We start from the raw sequence: 27624 nt of genomic DNA, 5'->3' as shown, positions 1-27624 counted from the left end.
GGGCGTGAACGTTTATGAGGCTTATATTTCTAAACTTGTCTCGCAAACGTTTATATTTTCAAAGTCGATAACAGCAGGTTTCATTTTTTGGCTAACTAAGAAACCTACTCCGAGCACATGGTTTACTGGATGGCCACTATCATATATGGTGTAGCGGCTCTTCTCTAGGAAACCGTTCCCTGCCCAACGCATCTCCTGTAACGCTGTTACATCAGCCCTATATTGGGATAGGTTATCGGCTAGCTGCTCAGCAGCTGCATCTCTGTACAGGGAGCGCACGTTGCATGAGAAAATGCACAAATCGTTAATCCGTTGTCGTTGTCGGGTTCGTCGTTGTAAAATCCATCCTGTCCGAGGCCTCTTCCCTAGCTTCGTAACATCGGTTTTCCGTGTAGGGTTGTCAGCCCTACCCAACCCCCAACCTGGAGGACCAGTTGGTACATTTTTTCCCGTATTTAGGCGGGGGAGACTCGCCTTCATCCTTCTCCGGCTGCAGTTTTTCATGAAGAAAAAAGTCCCAGCGATCACCACGTGGAGGTGGAGATAGGGTTTGGTAGTAGAGCTGTTGATGTTGGTTCAGCAGACGTTTCCCAGGTTTTATGCTCCATCGTGGGTACCAATCCACGTTTCGCCCTGGGACCTATACTACCTTTTGACTTGGTGGTCTTGGTATGATAAGAGATACAATTCTAGTCCGCGAACGATTATACACGCCATGCGCGCTGTTAACTCACTTCAAAAGTATCTAACATTGCAAACCAAATCAATTACCACTAATGCTATTAATATAAACTACCAAAAATTAATTCAGGACAAACAGCCTTCATTTCGACACAGCTGCCGATGTATTTTTTGTCTGTCATCCATTTTCCAGAAAGTAATGGTGAACCGTATCACCAACCAAACTGTTAGTTTGCCAGGGCTCTTGAATGCAACACAAATATAAACAACAACAATGAATCTTTTTTGCAATCCAACATACTATCTTACTTCAAAGCGCAAATGAATCATGAATATCAAAAAATTCCATCTCGGTTTTGCAAATTTTTAAGGAGGCACACAAAAATTGATTCCTTTCAAGGTGTTTGAAAATTAGGTGGAAAGATTTTTTTTACCTACTACCCTTTGAGCTTCGTCGTTATTTACCCAAATTTGTGGTGAATCCTTTCCGAAATTCACGATTCAAATGTGCAGCCGCCTCAATCGTATAGTTTCATTCAATTTATTTAAAATTTCTGATTGCCAATCATCCAATTTATTTTATTTCTGTAGGGCCAAAAATCGTCTTCACGAGCTGATGCAGGTTGATCGCGATTTCACGGTAGAAGATCGAGAGGCTATCAATCCTACAAACAGTATTAGTATAAATCAAGCTTTGGACTTTGTTAAAAATCCTGTAAAATGCTGTGCCCACGTTCAGTCTCTTATTCAGTCACTATTAGCAGTTATCGCCATTAAAAAAGAAGATCCTAAAACGAAAGATGCCATTCTGTACCACGGTGAAACGTGGGATTTAATGGGTCGACGATGGGAAAAAATAGAAAAGGACTTCTCTACAAAAAGTAAAACCTTTGACATCTCGAAAATTCCAGATATTTACGATTGTATAAAGTACGATTTGCAACATAATCAACATACCCTTCAGTACGAACAAGCTGAGGAACTTTATATATACGCAAAGTACTTAGCAGATATCGTTATACCACAAGAATATGGATTGACCGTACAGGAAAAGTTGACAATAGGGCAGGGCATATGCACACCTTTACTAAAAAAGATCAAAGCAGATCTTCAACGAAATATCGAGGAAGCTGGAAACGAAAGTGTTAATCGGTTGAATCCTCGTTACAGTCATGGAGTTTCAAGTCCCGGCCGGCATGTACGCACAAGATTATATTTTACTAGTGAAAGCCATGTACATTCACTTCTAACCGTTCTACGATTCGGTGGTTTACTTAACGTACTAACTGATGAGCAATGGCGTCGGGCCATGGAATATATTTCTATGGTGTCTGAACTAAACTATATGTCGCAAATTGTAATCATGTTGTATGAAGATCCCACCAAGGATCCATGCTCAGAAGAAAGGTTTCATGTTGAATTGCACTTCAGTCCTGGTGTTAATTGCTGCGTACAGAAGAATTTGCCACCAGGTCCGGGATTCAGACCTCATAGTCGTAATGATTCTGGTCAATCGAAAAATGTTGTAAGAATGATTTGATATTTAGTAAAGTGTTTTCTTATATTTGTTCGTATTTAGAGCCAAGAAGAGAACAATCCAACGAGAATTGATGAAGAGAATGACATCAATTTGGAGGAAAGTCCGCCTGGAAATTCTAAAAACCCAAGCGAGGTAATTCGCCATACGTTTAATAAATTCAGTTTAGTAAGTCTTTATATTCTCTGCAGCAAGCATCCTCGCCAGAAGAAACAAGTGAAGTGGGAGCTCTTCCTAAAAATACAAGACCAAAGCATCTGAAGACATCAAAACCAATCCCGATTGGATCGCATCATACTGTATGTGGCCACGAAGCAATGGATCTTGCTAAGCGACTTAGTGAGGAACTCGCAGCTCAACAAGCCAAACAGTCAGGGTCGTTGGGAACCAATCGAGCCCTGAGCCCCGACGCTGAACCTCGTTCACGATCATATGAACAACAGCATCCAAAAACGAAAGGTAATTATTATATTGTCCCCGTTTTCAAAATAAAGAAACAAATGCTATTTTTAACTATTGCTCTAACGCAGAACTTGAGTTTCCTTTTTTTTGAAAATAATAATGTTAATACCTTAAAAACGTTGTCTCGCGTGGCATATATATATATATATTCTTTAACACTGGCATGAATACCTGTGATGAGGGGTAAAAGTGGTATCAATGATTTTGATTGCTTTCATTTAATTTTTTTTTCTTGTCCTAATAACAACAATTGGCGAATTTTGTATTTTACCTGAAAAACAAAAACGTAATCGATAAATATAATACAAATCTCCTTGCTTACTTGCGAAAAATGCCAAAGCAAAACGCAATGCTTCAGCTTAATAACATTTGAAAAAAGGTAAAAATATGACAAGTTTTTTGTGATAATAATTTTCTAGTTAGTAGAAAGAAAGTACTAACTCGTGTCATGTCAGTTGAAAAGGAAAAGAATAGAGAAAAACGTTTCAGTGCTTGAAGTGAATTTATTATTAAATATGCTAAAACAATTTTAATTTTATATCGCGATGATATGCAAATGCAATGGTGTAAATGCAAAGGCAAGCATATTCATAATCCTATTTAATTTTTAATTTGAATGTGCCTACTTTTTGATTTTTTTGAAAGAAACAATATTAATGAAACGGCTTCAAATTTGGCGAATTGTGAAAAATTGTTGGAAATTATGGTTTCCATCAAAACGCTGGCTTGACTGTGAACATATCCCTTATAATATATTCTGTGCGTTAGGTTGAAATTTGTAGAAAATCACCCTCAATTTGACGAATGCTATCAACAGACCGGCTAATTAGTAATACAGAATCTATTAATCCTGATTAATAATTCTTGAGCCGCTAAATCACCCTCTTGGATTAGTTTGTGTCTCCCATTATTTGAAAACTTCCATTGTTAACTAAGAGGCTAACGCTCAACTAAGTCGACGATTGTACCGTTCATCGGTGCTTCTTACAATCTTATTGCATGTGGACATACGCGCCGCTATCCACTCTCCCCACGATTTTCCGAGATGGTTGCATTCCTTCTTCACTGTTCTACGCTCCGTAGCCCTTGAGCAACCAAGCTATTCTGTAATTGTTCCAATGCATAGCTTAACCGATACTCCGACCAAGTTCTTCATTAGTTTTGTCTTAGGCCCAAATAACCCAGCAACACGACGCAGACATCCATTGATAAAACTTGAACTTTTGAGTAATACAAACGCCATGTACTATTCGCATATACTACGAAGAACAGCTTCAACTTGATGCCGCTATTGAGATAGCTGCATTTCCAGATTTTCATACAAAACAGCGAAGGCAGAGTATGTATGGTTTCTCAACGTGTCGTGCGATATCAAATTCCGTGGGAACAATGGCAGAAACAACACTACCTACGTATACAAACTGTTTGACGCCTTCGATGTTCTGCCTATTAACGCAGATAGAAAAAATGTTTATCTGTTTATCTTCAGTCCTGGCTCTGCCTAGCCCCTTTCCAAATCCAAAACCATTTGGACAAGGCTCATAACTCAATTGGGGAGCAAACGGATATCATCAGCGTGGTTGAAACATTTGAGAAATCTGTGATCTTCCACGTCATGCCATCAAAGCAACATAAAGAACGTCATGGATGACGAGAAGGAAAAGTTTCAATGACAAGGTACAATCCTGACAGACTCCGCTTTGGACTTCAAATTCATATGAGATTTTCCTTCGATATAAGAGTCTTTGAGCTGCTATCGCTCGAAAATTCTTTTTGTAGCTTCCAGATAAGGAGCGCAATGGTGCTGAGGTTCTGGAACAACTTAATGTCCAAAATAACCTTAACACTTCCACGTGAATGCTGCTAGGCAGAAAAATATTAAGAAAATTGGGGAACACACGGGCTCTACAACGGATTTGGGACTGTCACGTTACAAGTGTTGACTTCCAAGGTGCGCGAACCGGACGTGTAGCCAACAGCATTTTCATTTTGTTTCTCCGTATCAAGGGTTGTTGTTGGGGAAATCAAGAAGTGTTAGACCTCTTCCTACTCGCTGACTTCGAAAGACCTCCACGCTCTCCTGTTTAACGAACTATGTGATGGCAACACCACAACGGATAAATTACCCCGTTAATTAAAGTTAAGTTTATTTTCCTTATGACGTCGATGAAATTCCCAATGAAACATTTGTTAGAGCTATCGAGGAGTAAAGGCATGACAAAAGTAAAGACATAAGGGTAGCAGCAGAATGTCATAAACATTACATGTTAATCTGCAAAAGGATCGAGACTATAAGAATATTTAGTAGAAACCAAACGTTTTGTCAATGCATTCAGTGGAGGAATCAGTGACATCACGGTGGCATCCCCTGGCAAGGCAGCTCTTCTCAAAGAGTGGAAGATATCGAGTGTTATCATTGTCTCAGATCGAAGGTGTATTGATTTTGAAATGGGCATCGATTTACTTCCAACCGCTCCGGATTGTATGTCGCACTAAACAAAGCTGAGCGCCGAAGTTCCGATCCCTGGGAGGTGCATCAAAGCTATTGCTGCAAATGAGCAAACGCCCCAGATGATCACAACTAGTATGAAAAAAGCTTACGAAGAACGCTGTCCGCCGCATACGCCAGAAAAAATTAAAACACCATACTGGAACCCTGATTTTATAAAACAAGGGTACTCCTCAACTGAACTTGAAGTTCGACGGGTGGAAGCGGTGCAAAGAGGTACAAAAAGCTCTAAAAAAGAGCATAAGGTTGACTAAACGATCATCTTCCAGATGATTTTGCGGAAAGGCTAACTCAATTGTCAAAGAACGTAACCAACAGCTGGGTAATCTGCGTTGACAGAACAGGACAGATATCAAAAAATGAAGAAACATCAAAAAAGTGCACTTCCCGAACTGGAACTGGAATCCTTTGAAAAAAAATCTGGCCTGCCGATAAATTTTCTATGGTTATTTCCTTCAATGAACCGGGCTGAGAATGTAATGTTCCAATGACCCCTCTAGGACGGATAAGTATCCAAAAGTAATAGCAACAACACAATTTAAACTTCTTAGTACTTGTGAAGCCCTCTCGATTCTCAGATTAATGAGGTTCTACAGGAAATATATATAAAATATTGAGAGGTTATCAAAATATAGGAGATTGGCAAAATTTTACAATATTTTTCCCCAGGCCGAATAGTAGAGTCCATTTAAAAAATATTGATAGAAAATTGATGAGCTGCTTAGATTTTTTCCATGAATGAAGGATGGAGCTGGGGTCCTTATGCAGTGGTAAAAACCTGTATAAAATTTGATGGGAAAATGTTGAAAGAATTCTGAATTGGATTCTGAAATGCATTTCAAAAAGTCTGAAGTTAGCTTGAAAATTAGTTTGGAAAATTCTAAATTAGCCTTGTAAAACCTATGTACCACGCATGCCAGAAACATATATATGGCGTGATGTGAAGGCGCTAATGATTCCGAAATCAGGAAACCCACCTATATGAACGTAAAAAATGTTCAACCGATCATAGATTTAGAGGATTCTGGTTCTTTTTTAGGATAGAAACTATCCGAGCAATCTTCCAACCTGTTGGGAAGTGGGTATTGATCAGGCAATGGTTGATGATGGAGGACATGGTGGGAGTAATGCTAGGAGCACATTTCTTTAGGACGATGGAGAATATTTTGTCAAGTCCAACCGATTTTTTGTTTTTTGCGGTGGCGAGGGACGCCCTGACGGAGTCTGGACTGACAAAGTAGATGGAGAGGATATTTTCGCGGTGACTTGGGTCGGCGAGAGTTGATTGAAGGGATTTTGTGTAGGTTGAGGAATATGAAAGGAAGGAAGGGAAAGTGTTTGGGAGATTTTTCCGCTCATCTCGCTGTCGAAACGTGGTTCACGGATGTGAAGGGTGCAGTGGTGTGCTTGGAAGAAGTGGTCAGCGAGGACGTTCACCTTTTCTGTGGGGGGGATGTTTTATGGTAGGAGGTTTTCCTGAGTCCCCTATATGTACCAGGTGTTGGAAAGGCGGTTGAGGACATATTGGGTGTAGAGGGTGAGGACTCTTTCGCGGATGGACCTGTCCAGCTCACGGATTTCGGAAAGAAGGTGAGAGGATTGCAGAGAATATCTATTTCTAAATAGTCTTCGCCTAAGGGTCTTTTTGTATAGGATATTGTTTAGGATGTCATAGGGGAGGGTAATGAGGTTGCGGTTGTTTAACGGACGGGATGGGATCAGTTCGTCACACACTTGCCGAATTATTTCTGTACTGCCAGATGGGAGTAGGAGAGGCTGAAGTTTAATTTTGAAGGCTAGGTTGATGCGTTGGTACTGGAAGGCAGAAACTGAGGATGGGGTGAAACAAATGACTCTGTCTGGAAGCTTGATGTGTAGGATTATGGCATCATGGCCGCTAATGCCAGGGACTATTCCGAGGAAGGGAAAGGTGGTTGGGTTGGGAATAACAGTTAGGTTACTTAATCAGGAAGGAATCAGTGGTCTAGGTAGAAATAGTAGTAACTTTTCTTGAAGGTTAGAAGGTCCGGGCTGAAACGGGCTAAGTTGATGGTTGGATGGGAGACTGTGAGGAAACGGTGGGGCTGTTCCCCGTTCTGGTTCGACCGTGCATTGAACCAGGACGGGTGTCTAGCGTTGAAGTCTCCACCAATAATTGAGGGCCATTGTTTTCTAGGAGGGCGGTGTTGAGAAGCGTAGAGGGACTTGATGTCGAGGAAGTCGTGTGTCGAGGGATTGGTTAGGGCAGTAAACGGAGCCGACGAAGACCGAAGTTGATTATGATTCGCAGGAGATAATCTTCATCATCTCCTTCATTCAACAATACTAAACAGAGAAAACTTATTGATATATGAATACTTACTATATTTTTTTCCTAAGATGAAAGCCAGTGAACCGTTTCATTAATATTTTACGAAATTCACTTACGTAATCTTCCATACAGAATAACAATGTTTATAGGTATTTTTTTAAAAATGACTACATAATCGCAGTAAATGCATACACAAATATTTTTTTTAAATAAAATTTTCCAAGACTTTCAGTTAAGTAATATATTCTATTTATTTTCTTTTGAGTGTAAAAAAAATATTCAACTTATACAGATATATTTGATATAAATATTAAAACCCTTTAAATTTTTTTTCTGTTAACACAAAATATGTGCATCTGGCCGGAATTGTCCGTGTCTTGACTGAAATACCGTCGCCTATATATATTTTTATGGAGTTTCATTAACTGGTCACAATATGTTGCGCTATACCAGGACATGTGCTTGGATTCCTTTTTTCGCTACGGAAGACAGGCCCATGGTGGTATTATTGAATTAAAAAAGTAGAGATACTGGAAGGGTAGAATATTGCAGGCAAGATCCTCAATGGTTCATCCTATCCCGCACAAAGACTGTCTACTACATTGGCAACAATTAGGAACAGCTAATGAACGACTCCCACCAAGCATCTCGATTTATGTGATCATTGTTTCCTAAGTACTAATTATCCTGCTTTTGATTTTTTCCATTAATCTAATTTTCCATCTATTCTCTTGTGAGTGGTTAAAAAATATGACGTTTTGATTGTTATGAAACTTCTAATGATTTACTTTCGTGGGGAATTTCTACTGTATTTTTTCGTAAAATCAATTTGTTTTGCAAGAATATGTACAAGAAAAAGTTCGGGTGTAGTTGCTGATAATATTTTCAACGTAAATAAAATGACAGGAATAAATCCATTGAAAAGTTTCAGGGCTAGAAGATGAAACATTTAGTCATTTTCCACGACATATGATTTTGTCTAATTTTTTGAAATATATTTTTTTTGGTTGAAGATGTCAGTCGACGTGAATCGCCCAACTAATGGATTATGCGAAAGGTCCGGAAATTCGGGAGAAATCAGATTTGTGGAGAACTCAGTTTTATTCAGATTCCACTTAGTTGTCAGAATAATTTTGTTTTCACCTTTTGTCTTGACGCTGATGAAAATCTCATGCGCCAGAATTGTTGAAGATGAAATTTCAAGACAGGTCAACTCTTATTAACTAATCTAACACACTGCCATATCGAATTTTGTCTCATTTGATCGCAATAATAATTTTTCCACTGCCTACGATTCATCCACCTTCTTCTGTGACGCTATGGTCTATTGTTCATCCTGGATCTCCCTGTCTGTTAGCTCGTTCTGATCTGTTGTAAAAACTGCAACCCCCTACTTTATCCTGTATCTGATACGTTTTTGACTAGCCTCTAAGGACCCGCTATTCGATAGTATTAACTACTTACTTTCCGATATAATTCAGCGGAGGAATCCGGGACGTGATCCCGCCAATGGGGTTACGTGGCGAACCTCTTCGCGATGCATTCAGTTTTTCCAATATCATAAGGAAAGAGGCGTATATCATCAATGATTGATATGGCGACCCAATCGTCGCCAAAACCACCATAGTCCCAATTCGCAACGCCAATTTAAGGATAATAGCAACAAAAGAGATTCGAGATATACAAATTTTAAAGGGAAAAATAGCAATTTGCCTCCGCGCTTTCAGAAGCAGCAGGAAAAAATAGAAAATTCCAAGAGAATCGTCTCAGCAATTCCTACGACCAGAACATTATAATTCCAGTTCTGATAGCTATAAAAGTCTGTCACCCATTCTTCAACATCAATAGCAAATCATGCCCTAGCCTATAATTGGTGACAGTAAGTGGAATATAGAATTACAAAAGGTGTTAACTTCTTCAACAATGTCAAGTTCACCTTTGATAACGACTCGCGAAGAATATACTTCCCTCAAGTATACATATCCGCGCTCTGATCTTATCGTTCCATCGCGAAAAGAAATTATCCTTTGCTGGTGGGTGTCGCAACTTTTCCAAGGTTTTCAAATTTGAGATTTTCATGCGAGACACACATATTTTCCAACAGCATACCTCCAGCCACCAATCAATCCTCTGAAATCGGGTTGAGTATTATCGTTTGTTATCATAATGATCAGGTTCTGTATCGAACCTTAATATTCGCCCACAATAAAGCTTTACAAAAGTTCCGAGTGGAGTTCATTGACTTCGGAAATCAGGTAACAATTACACCAAATGATATTTGGCTTTTGGAAAAAAGATTAAGTGAATTTCCAATTCAACTTTGTGGCCTCGTGCCAGGCCACCAGGTGCGTCGGCGGAAGTGATTTCACCAAAGGCAATGCAGTCTGGGCTCTTGCCTCCGATATGCCGCCACACGTTGATTATATTTCTTGTGAAAAACTCCAATCCCCTCTTGATAAATTTTGGCAACCGGAATGGCCATTAAATAGAAACACAGCAACAGGAGAGTCTAATCCTCTGATGATCCAGATTTTGATCAAGACTTTAAGGAGCTTCAATATCACAGCTATATTCCCTATTTTTAGCAGTTGTGCAGGTATCCTCTCCACACTCGGTACTTTTTACTTCGAAGTCTTTTGGATTGGTGGTATAAAAAGCGTCCCTATAGTTTCCGGTAGCCTATCAGATTAACAAGCAAACGGTTTTTTTTAATACATTAAACCATTGGATTTGTTCGTTTCTTATTTTCACCATTCTCTTTCCCACTGACAAATCAATAATTTATCTACGGCGTCTTGTAGTGATGTAGGCGAAGATGTTGCGTTGGACTGGGGGCGTAGCACGATTTGATCACATCCGAAATGAGGATATCCACGTTTTATATGGGGTTGCACCGATCATGAAAAAGCGTCCTCGGTCGAAAACAATGTCCAGTTTCGTTGAAGAAAATTGGTAAGCTGCTTCAAGTTCCTTTAAAATAGTCCAAACGTTTTCGATTGGGATACAGTCGGAAGGCTGTGATGGCCAAACCATTCCTATGACCTCGTTTCCTTCTCTCCATGATAAACACAATTGGCCCTTGTGTTTCGGGTGATTGTCCTCCAACAATAGCCAATTGGGATTTTCCCTGCTGTATTTGTTGGCGTAGCCAACATTGCACTTTGAAATAATTTGCAATTTGCGTACATAGTGCCGAGACTCTGCCTGCGATAAGCATCGTAGACGTCATCCTTTTGCAGGTGTTAACATGTGCGTACCACAGTTCTCCTTTCTGCTGTACACCAAATGTGGGTCAAAGTATTCGACAGTGAGACCCTTGATTCACCTGTGTGAATGAATCTGCCGTTCGATGGCGTCCGCTATTCGTTTTTCGATGTGAATCGGTATCAGTCAAATTTTTGCGATGGTGGTATTTCAACAAATGCTCCTTTAGTTTTTACTGCACAGTATCGCGTGATACCTTTGTTCCACATCTGCAAAGTTATTTCACACTGTTCTAAAGAGAAAAGAAGGATTTTCGTGGAGGATGCGAACGATTTACAGGTCCTGGCGTTATTTAGTCGCCGTGTTCTGGCGAGAGTAAGGGACATCGTTAACATGATGTGTGTCCTTTCACTGCTGCACCCATCATCACATGATTGCCTTCAATTTCTTCATGTGCCGCATCAACCGGCAAGTTAGATCCCTTCGGATGACAGTCTATTTCATATCTACTATCAGTTTGGCACTGTCGTTTCTTTACATAGAGTTGTTTTTGGTTTAAATCGTATCTATGATTCATGGAGCATTGTAAGTTCATGACCTCATCTATGCTTCGGTTCTAACAACGGCTTTTTGGCTCTTTCAAATAGATCAATCCCTTTTAGTGGCCGCTGCTCTGGCTTAGTACTGAGTATAACAAAAATGAAAGGGTGGAATGAATGATGAAACTATTAAAAAAATAAGAAGAGGAATAAATTCTCCGCAAAACTACGCTTTTACGTTGAACTACTGAACAACTAAATATGAAAAAGTTGAAATTCTACTAAAAAAGGTTACAACTGGTGCCCGAAATGAACGTTTACAATTAATAAAACTGAATCCTGCCGTAGGAAAAAACCATTAGAGAGTTTTTATTCTTTATGAGATAGGTGTGGATAAAAGTGACAACTTGAAACTAATGTTTTAGGTCCCTGTAATTTCAAACCGTTGTGGTAGGGTGCAAGATCGCAACTGTATTTAGGACGATCTAAAAGTTCTAGGAAGATCTTGAATGGGTAGATATCATTTTTCATCTCTAACTTTGCTCTTTGTTCTAATCAGTGAGTATTTCCAGAATCCACTTTGCACATCTTGGAGGTAGAGATACGCAAAATAGGCGGAAATTCATGACGCGGAGTACTAATCAAGGGTTTACTTGATTAACAATGTTGTCAGTCTCAATACCGAGGTTGCCACTCTTCTCTTCATCATGCACATTTTGGAACCTCTCTTTGACCCAATATTGCAGGTCCATACATTCGGCATAACTCACAATCGCTCTTACTTTTAGAATACACCTCACATAATTCAGAAGATCGGGTGCCTTGGTTTATTGGTATTAATTAATCCGCAATCCAGCTCACTTCGCCTCTTTTTCAAAATGAACCAGTGACTTTGCTAAAAATACACTCAAAATCAATAAAACCAGTTGAAATCGAAATCAAATGTTTAGCTGATTAGCACTGGAGGATTCAGAACGAAAGCTACTCTAGTCTAACGATGTTCTTTCATGAGTTCGAAATCACTCTAGATGCTATCTTTGCGATAGTAAATATCTTTTCATTCGTTATTCCCAAGATAAGTGTCATTGAGGAGGAGGAAAATATCATGTTGAAAATGAAGGTTGAAATAGTTTTATTTTTGCCAGGTGGTGCATTTCGTCTCTGCTGTTACAATAACCGGCAATTGCAGATACGAGTGACGGAACTTCATTGTGAATTACTTCCTTCACCATTAATATTCCTTGGTTCTTTCGTTATATACAGGGCCCAAGTGATCTTATTTGTGGCAAATTCTGCTTCCTTTATCATAGATGGTTAACGAGTAGCCTGAAGGCCGTATGTTGATTTCGCAATCTTTGGAATATTCACTTGTCATTTTAGGAATATATTTTTCAAAGTGTATTATTATAAATAAATCAATAATGTTAAAAATTATAATATATCGCAATAAAAATTGATTTTTCGAAAAGCAGTAGAAAGAATGTGGGTCGGTCTGTTCTTTGGGTTAATTTCATAAGAATTCTCTTTTCCTCGCTTTTGCATGAAGTACTGATTTCAAACTGTCATTTAAGCTTAATCATCTGATTTGGATTTCTAATAATTCTGGGATATGTTCTTCATCAAACTATAAGGGCCATGTACATTTTGAGTGTCTTAAATTATGTTATCTACTGGAGACTTGCAAAGTATTCAGATGTCTTTGTACGATATTATCGCGAAACAACTTGCATAATATGTTTGGAATATAAACTTTAATACATAGGAGAATTCAATTTTCGATGAAAACATCTACATCTATTTACTTAATAGTCATTTAAATGGTTTTAACATTTTCACTTATGTACATGGAAGATTGGAAGATAGAAAGTGAAACCAGATAAATTTTCAATTTTAAAACAATCAAAACCTCAAAAAGAACTTTACCTACTTTATTTTAAATCCTCAACAATTTCAAAAATATGTCCTATAAAATCCCAGCCGAGATTGGACGTTTATTAGGCTTTTTGGTAAACTTTTCCATTAAAACTTGTATAAATACTATGTTTCCATATTGTTGTCGTTATCGTCTTGTATATTATCATCAATTTATCATTCCAATTGCCAAACGTTCAATCTCAAAAATTTTCTCTTAGTCATTATTATTATTCTCAAAAAATATCCCTTCTTTCCGTACTCTGTATAACCTAAAGATTGTCGTTTTCAATACTCTCCTAACGATTTGAGATTGTGATGTTTTCCGTATTAGAACTTTCGAAGAGTGCAATAAGATACCAGCCTAGTTACTTGTATTAATATTGTCCATAGTGGAGTTAGATAGAAAGTACTTATGTATGGATTGTCAACACTCTAAATGGGTATAAAAAAAAGTCCGTCTAAATATAACAAATCAAGCATGTGCACTTAACTAATGGATCAATGTTTAATGTAGACTCTTCGTTGTGATTGACTCTGTTTTTCGTTTTCCTTTTTGGTGGAATATTCGTTATAACAATTGAAATAGAATTGGTGCAGCACACTTTATAACTCTAGCTTAGAAAGTAACAAGCACATGCGTAGATACATTTGATTTTCTCTCAAAAAAACTTTAAATTGATCATTTTGTGTTCTAATATTGTCTTTGTATTTTTTTCTCTCCTTATAAAATATATTCATGTTAAAAAAAAAATCAATCGACACGTCTACAATCGAATTGTAAATGAAACGAATCCACCACTTCTACGTTCTTCCAAAAAATTACTCTGTCTAACGAATTTGCTTGTTTTTGCGCTAAACGAATATCTGTCTACTAACATTATAATGAAATTTCAATAATTCTTGACGATCTACTGTTATTTTTCTAATTATACATATTTCGATTATAACAAACCGATCACTTTTAACTACAGAAAACAAACCCATAGACTACGACATAACTAATGTCCTTTGTAGTATCAATCGTGACCATTTCAGAAACATCAGTAGTTGTAATAATATATCAATTAATGTAACTAGTTCTACACCGTTATACCAAATAGATTCCGCAACCAACGAACTACCATTATCTGCGATTGATTTTTCGATCAACCCCTTGACACCGGAGACCATGATATCAGATCCCCTGGAGCATTCAATTTCCCCCATATATATCCATGAAAATGAACCACGCACTCATATGTCACCGCTTGCCACTAATGAGCGGCCGCTATCTTGCACATGTTTGAATATATTAGTATCGGAACAAGATAACGCTACTACCGCTGTTTGCGACTTATCAGCTTCACCAATTCCTACTGATTTCTGTAATCCGGTTCCTATTTTTTCACTAAACGATTCATTCATATTTTCAGGCAAGCGACATAGCTGCCCTGAATTATATGTAGGTCCATATCTATTTTGTAGTCAGGTATCTCAGAACGGTGACACCATAACATATAGTGCTGATATCTTCCAAACGTGTTGCTCAGCGCCTGCAGCTTTAACTGTAGAGAGTAGTTTGACTGATCAATTCCCTCTCTCCTCGGGCGATCATGATCCAGCCAGTAGTAGCTTAGATGACAATAACACCTTACATAGTAGCAACAGCAAGTTAGTTCCAATTGATAGTGATGATTCATGTAATCGCAACTCCTCACTAAATAGTAACAATATAGTCAAATCGTCAGTAACATCACTAGAAACAATCACATCTCAATCTCAGTTCGCTAACGTAGATACGATGACAACTTCTTCATGCATTAATCCTTCCTCCCCATGTCCATCATCCAACCTAAAATTGATTAAGAGCAATGGCGACAGTACATCTTCCCTGTGCTCATCTACTATTAGTGCTTATCCCGATTCACCACATGTACCCTCCGCCTCCCGAAAAATCCGCGTAACCATTACAAAATCCAATCCCACACCATTCACCTCAGAGACTCAACTGTCCCCATCCCCTGTCATAGGTAGTCCTACGATGGCAGCTTTCCTAACTCCCACTGTACCTTTATCATTTTCTTGTACTAATTTTAATCCTATAAACCCTCATCCAAAAAACGATAAAATACACAATCCAGACACTACCACATCATCAGCATCAAGTTCAGCATCGGCATCGGCACGACGTCAACGGCACAGCATTGCCGGCCAGATGAGCTATTTTAAAATGTTGGGATTCGGAGGATTCGGGAAAAAGATGGCAACCAGTACTAACAGTTTGTTTAGTACGGCCGTGATAAGTGGAAGTTCATCGGCACCTAACTTACGAGATATGATTCCAAGTACAGCGACACCGTCAGGTAATGTTGGCAATATTTTATTATTTTTTTCGTTTTTTTTTTCATATATATTCAATTTTTTCCTGTTTGCTAACACACAAATATCTATTATTAAGTGTTAATTTAAAATGCAAAATATTGTATCTTAATTGAAAGTAAATTAGCGCCGGGAGCCTAAAGGAGACTCAGTGGTTGACGAATTACAACAGATATAGCCCTTAAAAAAATTACCAAACACAGACCAACAATTGGTCGCATAATACTAGCGAAAAGCAGAAACAGGTCTTAATTATTTGAAATAATTTAGGAGTTGTCTTCTGAATGTGCCTAAAAAAAAGGTGCTAAAGTGAATAATATTGGCAACCCCCGGTTTTTCTTCTCAGCATCGGTGAGCTCCTTATTACGCCTACGTGCCATACGTGCCTCCAACATTTGTTTGCCTCTTCCCTATGTTTTTGGAAGTTAGCGGACATAATTCAAAGTAATCTTTCCAGTTTCTGACTTTAAGCGCCTTCAAGCATAATGAAAATTATGCGATCCTCGCCGCATTTAGAACCGATTATGCTTAATTCTGCACATTAGTGAAGCATATTCTGGGTCCTTAAATTAATTAGTAGCTTCCCTAACCCCTCCCTTCAAGTCCAGCAAAAGGCTTGTATCTCCAAAATTCACGCGAAATAACTCTCCACCCCGTCTTATTCTGTAACAGAATTTTTCATTCGGATACTTGTCTAGTATCATAGCCGCCCTCAGAGAGCTGTCGTTTCCCTGAAGGATTCCCTAGACGCTATTACTCATGGTTATTTAAAGGGAACTTTCGAACTGTCAACCGCCCCCGCTAGTATTTTTGGTTCCGACCGTCTCCTTTTTGTTTGACTGGAATTTCATTTCCAGCGTCAGTCTTCTGTACAGAATGGGGTCGAATGTCGAACAAGTTTTCCGCTTTCCCTGGCTTGTTCTTTGGTTCACTTTATCCTTCGGGATCCAGATAGCCCTTTTCTCGAAAAAGCTCATTCTATATCGGCTGCTTTATCTGCACAATTACTCTGTTCAGCTGGCAGTGGTTGGAATTTCGTCCCGGTCGAAAGATGTGCATAGGTTTTTATATAGGGTGCGGCAGCATAACTTCCTTTTTTAAAATGTGCGCCACTCAGTTAGTTGATGTTATAGCGGAGCGCTAGTGGTCTCGTTCAAGAAGGGATACTGTAAAGTTTTGTCCCGACACGGTTCAGTCGCCATCATGCGTTGGAATAGTGAGGAGCGTGCCTTTGCCGTTGAGGTTTACTTTTCAAGCGGATGTTCGGTTATTGCAACAAACAGTGCATTTCGGAATCGCTTTAATGTAGCCCCGTTGGCTCCCGTCCCAGACCGCAAATCAATTGTTACATGGGTCACTACATTCAGACAAACTGCAAGTGCGACAAAAGGAAGAACTGGAGTCCCTCGGCCCGTTAGATCACATGAGAACATTGAAGCAGTGAGAGCGTCAATGTTGCGATCGCCACGGCGTTCTGCGCGCAAACACGCATCTGCCCTTGGACTATCCGATCGTTCCGTGAGAAGAATTCTTCGTGATGATCTTCATTTTCATCCCTATAAGATGGCGATAGTGCAGGAACTTTCAGAACGTGACTTCAATTCTCGGATGAACGCGCGTGAGCTTCTTCTTGATGTCGTTCCCGAGGGAGCTGTTGTTTTTTTTAGCGATGAAGCCCATTTTCATTTGTGTGGGTCGGTTAACAAACAAAACATGCGCTACTGGGCTGACACCAACCCTCGAGAATTGCATCAAAAGCCTTTGCATTCACCCAAAGTCACAGTGTGGTGTGCAATTTCCTCAGCTGGAATTATTGGTCCCTGGTTTTTTGAGGAAAATGAGGTTACAGTGACAGTGAATTCGGATTTGGGGGACACTTGATTCCAACAAGACGATGCACACACTTCAAGAGCATCGATGGCTGTTTTGAGGGAACACTTTCCAGAGCGCCTCATCTCAATTAGAGGCGATTTGGAATGGCCGGCACGCTCTCCCGATCTGTCCCCTTGTGATTTTTTTCTATGGGGTTTTTTGAAATCCCGTGTTTATGTGAACCGTCCAAGAACCCTACAAGATTTGAAGACCAACATCCAAGAAGAAATTGCCAACATAACACCTGCTATGCTAACAAGAGTCATGACAAACGCCAGAAATCGGTTTACGCAATGTATGGAGAATGGGGGACGTCACCTAACAGATTTGATCTTCAAAACAATGTAAATAAAAACTTTAGGCATGTACCTACATTATAAAAAATAAATAAATATTTTTCGATGCATACAATAGTTTTTATTGAGTTTTGAAAAAACGAAGTAATGCTGCCGCACCCTGTAGTAGAAGTTGACTCGGTCCCACGCCCACTTTTCATGTTGCCGGTTTGGTTTTTGCTTACTTTTTTTCATGGACCATATGACGTCCACATAAATATTATTGGTTCAAGTGTCTAGTAACATCTGAGACGGTCCTGAAGGCAGAACACACCCTTAAGGCTGTTCTTCTGTAAACCGTACTCAGTTTATGTGCATTGCCTAAAACCTGCAGCGCTTTTTCCAAAACTGGGACTGCATACAGCATGAGGAGAACTCACCACCCTTGCTATGAACAGCCTCCAAGTATGCCACGGTCCTCCTACTTTCGACATCATCCTTGCCAGATCCATACTCGTGGTGGATGCTTTTTCGCAAGTGTGCTCTATGTGCTACTTAAAATTAAGTTTTCCGTCGCATCACCCCCAAATATTTGATGGCCGGCTTAGAAGTGATGAAAGTCCTGGGGGGGTTTAACGTGAGTATCTGCCGTGATGGTATAATCCCACGGTCCTCTTCGGACGCGGATTGATTTTGTGACCACAATCAGAGCCCCGCCATGCAAGCACTGCGGTCCTGGTTTATACTGAGTGCAGGCTCAGCATTCATACCAGTGGATGCGAGGCCTATCTAATACCTCTACCGCAACTAAGGAGTACGGCACCCGAGTTGTACAGGAGGAGCTCTGCCCGCGATGTAGACATAACCACAACCGCCATGAAACTCCCACTAGGGGCCCAACCGCAAATAATCGGACCGAGAACACATCCTCCAGGAATTCTCCTGGAGCATATGCTCTTAGAGGGCCATCCCGGTTCCCAAGGTACCAGATAACCTCCGGTGAGGCTTCGTGGCAGAGCCACTTCAGATGAGTCCCTTGCAGACTTGGGTCTGATCGCCCTCCTCGGGTACGTGGGGAAGGAACTCCCCAACGGGTTAACTGGGCTTGGAAGTGATGATACGATCCCCAGTTATAATGCAGGTGTAATTTCTTTTGCGGCGCTTAGTGATGAGGACCGCTTCCGTCTTTTCCTCCGCGAGTACCAGTGCAACACTTTCTAACCAAGCCTTAACAAGACTGATTACCTCGCTTGAGTACAATTCAGAATCCTCGAAATGCTTTGCGACCACAACCAATGCTATATCATCGGCGTAACCCACCACCATGGCCTCCCCTGGAACCGAAAGGTTAAGTACATCATTATAGTGCGCCCAGTACAGAGCCCTGTGGGACACCCGCGGAGACAACGTACTCCTTAAGTTCATCATCGGTATTATACCAGAGTGTCCGCTCTTGCAAGTAGCTATCGATAATAGCGGCGATTTGGGTGGGAACTCCAATCGTTACCAGAGACTTTCGCATAAGGTTCCAATTGGCCGATTTGAATGCATTCCTCACATCCAGGGTTACCACAACACAATATTTGCTTGTACAACCCCTTCCGTGAATTGCACTTTCGGCCAAGCCAGTAACCATTTTGAGTAACCATTTTGATGGCATCAATGGTTGATCTGACTTTACGGAACCCATACTATCTATCTGAAAGGCCTCGATGACTGGAAGCACTCTATTACGAATAACCCGCTCCAACATAGTGTCTAGAAGACGTATGGGTCTTTAGGTGGACGGTTCTCCTAGAGGTTTGCCAACCTTAAGCAGCAGCACCAGCTTATGCCGTTTCCATGGTGCAGGAAAGATACCGTCGGACATGCACGTTCCGAACAGCTCCGCGAACATATCCGGTCTACATTTGACAGCAAGTTTGAGGGCCTTATTAGGTATGCCGTCTAGACCCGGGGCTTCGCTGTCGCCTATTCGACTACAGATCTCCAGCAGCTCGTCCTTGGTGACTGGTGGCACCCCCTTTCCAATAAGTGTTTACATCGCTTTCGTTGGCCAGATCTACATCCAACTGAGCGAATGCTTCTAATAAGCACCGCCCCCTTGCTTTAGTCTCTTTGCTGCCCACTCGATAGCCCACGCATTAAATTCATCGGCTATCACCTTTGGACCAGAAAAACATGAAGTGAGTTTTTCCCTTGAAACAATATGCAATGGTCTTTCAGTTGTCATGGGTGTCTGTGTTCATGTTGTGTTTGTCTCGCTGCTGTGAGCTTGTCATATGCATGAACAGCGTTAAGTGTCATGATAATGAGACTGAAGCACAGTCTCACTGTGTGGATGCACTTTACTTCACTAAGCAGTGAAAAGGAAACACTTTCAGGCTGAATTCTATGCGATCCTAAGCCAAACCGAGTGATTGACGAATGGTTAAAGGGCAGGCGCATCACAATCTGCAGTGGTAGCCAGGCTGCTCTAAGGGTGTTGAGCAGTTCTTCGATCACCTCGAAAATCGTTCAGGAATGTAGAAATCGATTGAGTTCTACTTCCAGATTCGATACGGGGGAACTACTCTGGGTAGCTGGCCACTGTCGGGGAAAATGAAATGAACGTCAAATACACACAAAGGGGGTGTGCTTCAGGCTAAGTGTATGACAAGCGTTTCACCTTAGAAAGTAACATACATAGAGTACGTTTACTGGGTTGACTACTCAAATATGCGTTCTAATTTTAACCGTTGAGTCTGATGGGTTTGCCTCTGCCCTGATGCCAAGAAATTTTTTTTTTTAAATCCATTTTTTTTTTAAATCCATTTTTATAAAGCCATCCCAATTTCGCGTGTTTCAAATTGCAATACAAGGTTAGATAATTAAGTAATGAGGCTGATTCCGTAAAATCGTATATTTAAAAATTATTCTACAACTCTGCCATCCCCCATTCAAAGTAGTCCCCTTGGGCAGCTATACAGCTATTCCAGCGCGTTTTCCACTCTTCGTAACACTTTGCTTCGACTGGGATGTCCGCGAGTACCCTCGTCACGGTCGCTTGGATGTCCGTAATTGACTCAAAATAGGTTTCTTTGACCAGCGATTTTGTTCTAGGGAACCAAAAAAGTGACAGGGTGACATATCGGGCGAATAAGGCGGCTGTTGCAACACGGCGATCCCTTTAGAGGCTAAATACTGGGACACGCTGAGGGCGGTGTGGCACGGCGCGTTGTCAGTTAGAAACGATGTCTGGGCGAATCCTGTTGACTCGTTTTCGCCATCTTTCGAGTACTTGGCGATAGTAGTCTTGATTTACGGTTTGCCCCGGTGGAACAAATTCTTTGTGGACGATTCCACGGCTATCAAAAAAGGTAATAATCATCGCTTTAACCTTTCACTTGCTCATGCGAGCTTTTTTCGGGCGAGGGGCCTGCGGAGACAACCATTGTGAGCTTTGGCGTTTGGTTGCCTGGTCGTATTGGAAAAACCGGATAGCTGAATGGTTAGAGGATAGATAAGGCTGTCGTACGAAAGGGCTGACAAAAGTTGGATCTACGATTGGGGCAGACCCCCCTTTCTGAAAGGTGTTTACATATCCTTCGTTGGCCAGAATGATATCCAACTGTGCGAAAGCCTTTAATAGACTGCGGGCCGTTGCATTTGTCTCTCTGCTACCCCACTCACGGGCCCAAGTATTGAAGTCACCAGCAGTCACCCTTGGACTACGACCCCTTGCGTCGAGAACAAGACTGTCAAGCATTTCCTCGAATTCGGGCAGTGTCAGGCTCGGTGGGGCGTAACAGCTGTACACATATACCACGGTTATTTTCGCCCACACAAAGCTTGTCGACCACATGCCCATATCGTTGCTCCGCCAGTCGAATCTGTAACCCATACGCCACCGTGACTGTTTCTATAGGGTTCGCTAATGATGGCAATTTCCACCTCGGATTCGTAGATAGTCTGCTCGAGTAAATCTTGAGCGACCCTTCAATGATTGAGGTTTATTTGAATAGACCTCAATTCTTGCTTCAAGGCAGTGCAGATCTCTTCTCTGGATGTTACCTCATCGAGATCCTTGCACTGGATATAGATCTCATGTTTTTGGGAACGAACCGCGACATTCTCCCCAAGTGAGTTTAAAACTTGGTTACGAAAGCCGTCAGTTTTCCCCACGCTGGATTTTTTCAACTCAAACATGAGATCCCCTTTCTGGGTCCTCCGGATTTTGCTGACATTTCCGCCTAGGTCTTTTAGGTCGGGGTCAGATTTCACCTTCTTCAGTATCTCCGCATACGTTAGATGTCCTCCGCTGGAGACTATAATTGCCTCGGGGCGAATTCGCACCTTTGGTTTCTTGTTTCTTTTCTTGTTCACGACCTTAGTTCAACCAGCGCTCTTATTTTCTTTTAGTTTCGCTTCGCTAGCCGACGTTCCTACTTTGGGCACTTTAGGGCCTTCTGAACTTTTAGTTCCGTTTGTTGGACTGGTCAAAACTCCTTTTTTCCTTTGATTGATTCCCCAAAGCTTCCCCCTCTTTGTCTCGCACTCGCTTACTTGTGCTTTGGTATCACTTTGGTCGCCTGCGACACTGTTGAGGCTGGGATGTCCGGCTTTTCCTTAGGCTTTTTTACTTCTTCCTGGGATCTATTGTAAAGCACCCTGATGGCTCTCACCATTTTCTTAATGGTTTGGTGCACGTTGTTCTTGATGAATTCGGACAGCTCAACTATTTTAGCCCCAAGCTGCATAAAAGGTAGTTCTTCTGGGTCAGGGCTCTGTTCTCGTGAGTCTTGGCGAGATTACTCCTTTTACTGACTCCTTCGTCTTTTTCAATTACTAAGCTCCCATGGACTTTCTCTTTTGCCGGCTTTGGTATTGGAGGCGATCGTAAAGTTGATGAACTTATCCTGAATGGATCTATTTACTGCTGCTGGAGTACCTCGTGATCAAATCCGATGGGTGTCGAAATCGCCTTTTTTGGCCAGCTATCTCCTTTTAGTCCATCATTCTTTGCCTTTGAAATTGGTGTTCTTGGCAGAGTTGGGCTTCGTTTGAACACCTCCTTCTCCAAATCTAAAACACTTGTAGTATTAGATGCAACCGTGGCCAAGTTGTCCACCACTGAGGCACTGCGGTCGAGGGATATCGACGGCCGGGAGTCCACTTGCTCATTCCCAAAAGCCACCAGTACTGGGGTTCTGAGCCCCTGCACCGTAACTTTACGCCTTCTGAATTCATCCATCTTGGTTTTATTTTCTGGGTGTCCTTCCCATAGCCATTTTGGTCCACACACCAGAGATGATCAAACACTAGCCCATGCACAGTCAGAAAAGAAAAGTGCATGAACACATATTTACACATCAATTGGTATGCCCCAATCCGCCAGCTGGGGTCGCGCCTAATGGAAGATCTGGCCACTCCTCACAGGTTGACATACAGGGCTTGGTCCTGAATATACAAGTTACACATTGCTGGGGACTTATTTGTGCCTTTTGAAACTTGCTGAATCGCAAAGGTTCCTCCTTAAGACTTCAACTGATTAAATGATAAATTGTAATACTGAATTAACTAAGTTGTGACATTAAAAGTTTTAATTTTGGACGATATCTTCACATTCTGTGAATTGTATGCCGATTTTCAATCAATCAACATACAAGTAAGCTTTATTGACTATTTTAGATCAAATTACTTAAATATTTTGCATTTTAACAAATCAAATCTTCATCATAAAAGTTAATGCAATCTTCCTTTTATCTGCACTCCACTAACGAACTATTTTTCATTGAATCTCTTATCACTTCCCGTTGAACCCCTAAATGTTATTTTCTTCTTCGCACAAATATTCATATCTAAGCAGTTCTTGAAGGTTTCGGAGGTGTACCGCCCATTCGACCATTGGAAACATTACACAACGCCCTTTCGCTGAAGCAACTCGACTCGTTCCTGGAGAAGATGACTGTTGCACCGCTCTTCAAAACGCCAGCATCATCACCACCAAAATATCCATCGACACCAGTTCCAACGCCAACCCAAACTCCACAAGGCTCAACGAATGATAGGGCAGGCCCGTCATTTAGTAAGTCTGAAAATGATGTCCTAATTTAATCAAAAAACTTATCATAAAGGAGAGTCTATTGTGCTGTAAGGCGAAAAATATATGTTTGAAATTTTGCTAATTCATGATCTGTCTGAATTTTACTATATTTATTATATTATCACAAAAAGACACAAATATTTCTCCCAGGCACTGTCATTTTAATTTATCGGAAATTGTCATGAATTCGCTATCAAGATCAGACTCTATTTTTTATACATTTATCTATGTTTATTTAATTTGTGTTCCTAAAAGAAAACTTAATGACAACCGAATATCATCTGAACAATTATTGAATGTGCTTATTTTTGTAACGTTTATTTCGAGCTGTAAATAGCTCGTAAGATACAATAAAGTGCGAATTGCCTGCCTTTTTAAAGCAACATATTGGTTATATCTTTTTTTTTAAATCATTTCAGCATTCATTTTGCTATTTTTAGATAAATTTAGTGGCCTGCGAGAGCATGTTTAAAAGGATATGTACCAAACTCATCTTTACGTTTTCCTCATTTAACATTTTCGAATCTCGTTGCTCATTGCTTGCTTTTATTTCCTCCACATTGAGCAACCTAGAAAATCTCATTTACTCCTTGGAGTAGTTCCTTCTAATAGTTTGCACTTGTATGGATATTGATGTTTAAGTTGCATTGGAATTTATAGAAGTTTCATGTCTGCCGAAAGCCATACCTTACTTTTACAATTTCTCAGCCTCAGAACAAGAAGAGTGCCAGCAAAGATGGTTATTTGTGTCCATCACAATTTCTCGGTCATTCTAAATTATGAATTGTTCCTATCTTTTCTGGCATTCAATGTAACCAGCAAGCCTTGGAATATCTCTCCTTCAAAGGTTATAAAAAAATACGAGGCAGTGCCCACTGTCTCTAAATTCTGCAAAAACCATTCCTGAGCATATTCATGTTCAGCAAAATCAAGCAAGCATGATTATCAATCCGATAGTGTATGTGCAGTAGAATACTCATTAGCTACCGCCTTTGTCACTGTCCTATGGCGATTTTCTATCTACACAAAAGTATCCAAATCTTCATTACAAAATTGGATACTTATAAACAATAACCTTTCAATTAAAACCTCAAGGCTGGAGTGGTCAATCAAGTATGGCAAGTAGTATTGGTTACCTGTCAAGCACTGAACCATCGTCGCCGACTGGTGGGGATAAGAACTCAAGAATTTGCTCAAGCAGCGATATGTCGGCAAGTGTAGCGAGTACAGAAGGGTAAAGTTGTGCGAATTATAGGCCTTGCAGCCTGTATAAAATTGATTTTCTGTTATCATCAATATCAGGATTGGTGTCGTACTTTCAGCGGCTGAAGAACTTTCCAAATATTTTCCGAAACTAGATAGCGATTTAAATGCAGTTGGCACCGGTATAGAGAGTGAACATCTGGAATCTGAAGTATTTACCTTGAAAGATTCAGAACAGGAGAGTGTACGGAGCATAACACCCATAAGCATGAGCTCCGAAGTTAGCACACCTCTTGCAACAAAAGGTTCAACAACAGCAGCAGATTTGGTAAATATATTTGTAAGTTCGACTGTCTATCTAAAATAATATATGTTTACAAACTCTTTCCAGACAACTGATGACGACGAAGAAGCTACTCTTTCAGTAGACACCTGCTTATCCCTGCCTGTTTCAGACAAACATCCCGATACACCAGCAACACCATCTCCAACTCCTTCGCTTCCGTCCATGTCAACGAATCGCGTCCAGAAGCAGATCAGTCTCTATGAAAGCGAACTGGTTTCCGCTCATGAATTCAAGTCCATAGTATTACCTAAAAAATTGCCAGATTACCGCAAGAAATTTTATGCAACTGACTCAAGTAGTCTTTCGCAGTCTTCGTCTAACGACAATATTTCATTCGCTAAATTCTCCATTCCATCAGCAACAGGCACTTCATCAGCAAAAACAAAATCTTGTATGAATTTGAAGAGTTTTTCATCAGCCGGAGCAAACCAACATCATCCAGGGGCAGTCGTAGTCAAAGAGAAATTCATTGATTTGCCCAAACGTGTTACGAGCAATTATCGCGGTCATACACGATGCGGGAGTGCCGATGAGAAGAGATTGTTGCAGAATGCTCAAATGTCACGGACAAGTGATCTGGTAGGATCCTTGTCGAATCATGGAAGTATCCGATCCAGATTCGTAGCTACAAAGGTTACAGAGGGTGTAGCAGACAATAAGTAAGATACTTCAATTAATGTTCTAATTTACCGAATCGTATTCCTATTAAATGTCCTAGTGCAGAACTTAGATTTGTCTTTCAATTAAATTAAAAATCAATTAAAACATTCACTGGTTCGTTGCTTATACAAAAAATCTTCTTTTTCTGCAGCTTTTGTCCCGTTCACAAGCGGGGTCGGCTCGCCGTGATCGGTTTCGCGATTTGATTCTATTAAATGCCAGATCTGGATGCAATCTCTAGGCTTTCAAATCCCCATACAGTATATCGAGCTACAGTTTTTTCGGCCGCTCCATTACCGCAAGACGGCGTTCATTGTCTTTTATAGTCGACCAACACCATATAGAGCGACAGGTCGGACGACATTGCGATAAATTTTAGAATTGAGAAATTCTTTGATACGTCGATCACAAAGAACACCAGTTATGGAACGCCACTTCATCCGAGTTGCGTTAATGCGTGAAGCAATTTTATAGCGCAGTTCTCCATTGGCTGATAGCATTGACCCGAGATATTTAAATCGCTCAGTTCTGGACAGGTGACTACCGCTGACAGTGATTGTGCCTGTTTCATGGGGATCGTTCGTCAAAATTCAGTTTTATTCAGATTCAATCTGTGACTGTGTTGCATGAGACGATCATTCCATTTTTGGACAAGTTGCTCGAGATAATTTTTGCTATAAGACGCTAAGAAAACATCATCTGCATCAAGCAATGGGTAGAGCGCTGGACGTTGGATGTCCCGTGTGACTGTGTCCATAACAAGAACAAGGAGGTGCGGTGAGGAGGCGCTTCCTTGATGAACACCAACAGAGACAGCGGTTTTGATACACCCACCACACTTCGAACTTTACTTTTCAAATCGTGGTAGAGCAATTGAACCCAGCACACGGGTTCTTTTGGCACTAAGTGTTGCCGTAGAGCATACCAGATGAGTTCGTGAGGCACACGGTCAAACGCTTTCTCTAGATCCAGTGCAATGTAAAGAGGGCGATGCTTCTCACCATAAGTAACCGCACAGCGTGTATTGCGTCAGTAGTTCCGCAGTTCTTGACAAATCCGACATGATTCACGGTTATTTCAACGATTTCGCGAATACGGTCCTCAAGAATGCGTTCAAAAATCTTCATGGTATGGGAAAGTAACCAGACCGGACGGTAATTTGAACATTTCGCTGGACTACCTTTCCATATTGGAACTGTGGTACTTTCTTGCCAGTTAGATGGTGTTCTACCTTCCTGAAAAATCCGATTAACAATTTCACTGAGCCGCAGTGTTGGCTCCCAGCTCTTCGCTTTCCAAGCTCAGATGCGATGCTGTCAGGTCCTCTAGCTTTCCCCGATTTCATTCATTTTATTGCCTCTTCGACTTCAGTTGCGCTGATAGGTGGAACTGCTCCTAATGTCGGCAATAATTCTGGAAATGGAGAATGAGCAAATTCTTCAGTCAAAATCTGCTGGAAATATTCTCACCATCTATCCGTCGCAGCTCGACGGTTGGTAAGCAAAGTACCGCTCTTGTCATTAACGCAACAGAAGTGTTCGATATCATGTCTGCGTTCATTTCGGCTTTTGGCAAGACGATAAAGATCTCTCTCGCCATCCCGAGTGTCCACTTTATCGTAAAGATTTTTGTAATGAACTGCTCAGGTGGCAGCGATGGCGTCCTTCG

General features: G+C 40.8%; 1 protein-coding gene across 12 annotated transcripts in view; it reads left to right on the top strand.

Annotated features, from left to right (window-relative positions):
* The window catches only part of LOC119657910 (inositol hexakisphosphate and diphosphoinositol-pentakisphosphate kinase), a 73407-nt gene extending 47382 nt beyond the window's left edge, over positions 1-26025 (top strand). For 7 of the 12 annotated variants that reach the window (XM_038065086.1, XM_038065085.1, XM_038065092.1 and 4 more), the window contains 8 exons: positions 1273-2206; positions 2261-2353; positions 2410-2677; positions 14129-15499; positions 23511-23729; positions 24843-24981; positions 25050-25278; positions 25342-26025. In XM_038065086.1, coding sequence (XP_037921014.1) covers positions 1273-2206; positions 2261-2353; positions 2410-2677; positions 14129-15499; positions 23511-23729; positions 24843-24981; positions 25050-25278; positions 25342-25959 — 3871 coding nt within the window. In that variant the 3' untranslated portion in view covers positions 25960-26025. The remainder of the gene's footprint in view (positions 1-1272; positions 2207-2260; positions 2354-2409; positions 2678-14128; positions 15500-23510; positions 23730-24842; positions 24982-25049; positions 25279-25341) is intronic. The other 5 variants (XM_038065091.1, XM_038065087.1, XM_038065093.1 and 2 more) reach the window with 4 other exon arrangements.
* Positions 26026-27624: the final 1599 nt, after the last annotated feature.

The sequence above is a fragment of the Hermetia illucens genome, chromosome 5 (assembly GCF_905115235.1).
Source record: "Hermetia illucens chromosome 5, iHerIll2.2.curated.20191125, whole genome shotgun sequence".
NCBI lineage: Eukaryota > Metazoa > Arthropoda > Insecta > Diptera > Stratiomyidae > Hermetia > Hermetia illucens.
The sequence above is the reverse complement of the archived record's forward strand: the minus strand, read 5'-3'. Positions and strand labels throughout refer to the sequence as shown.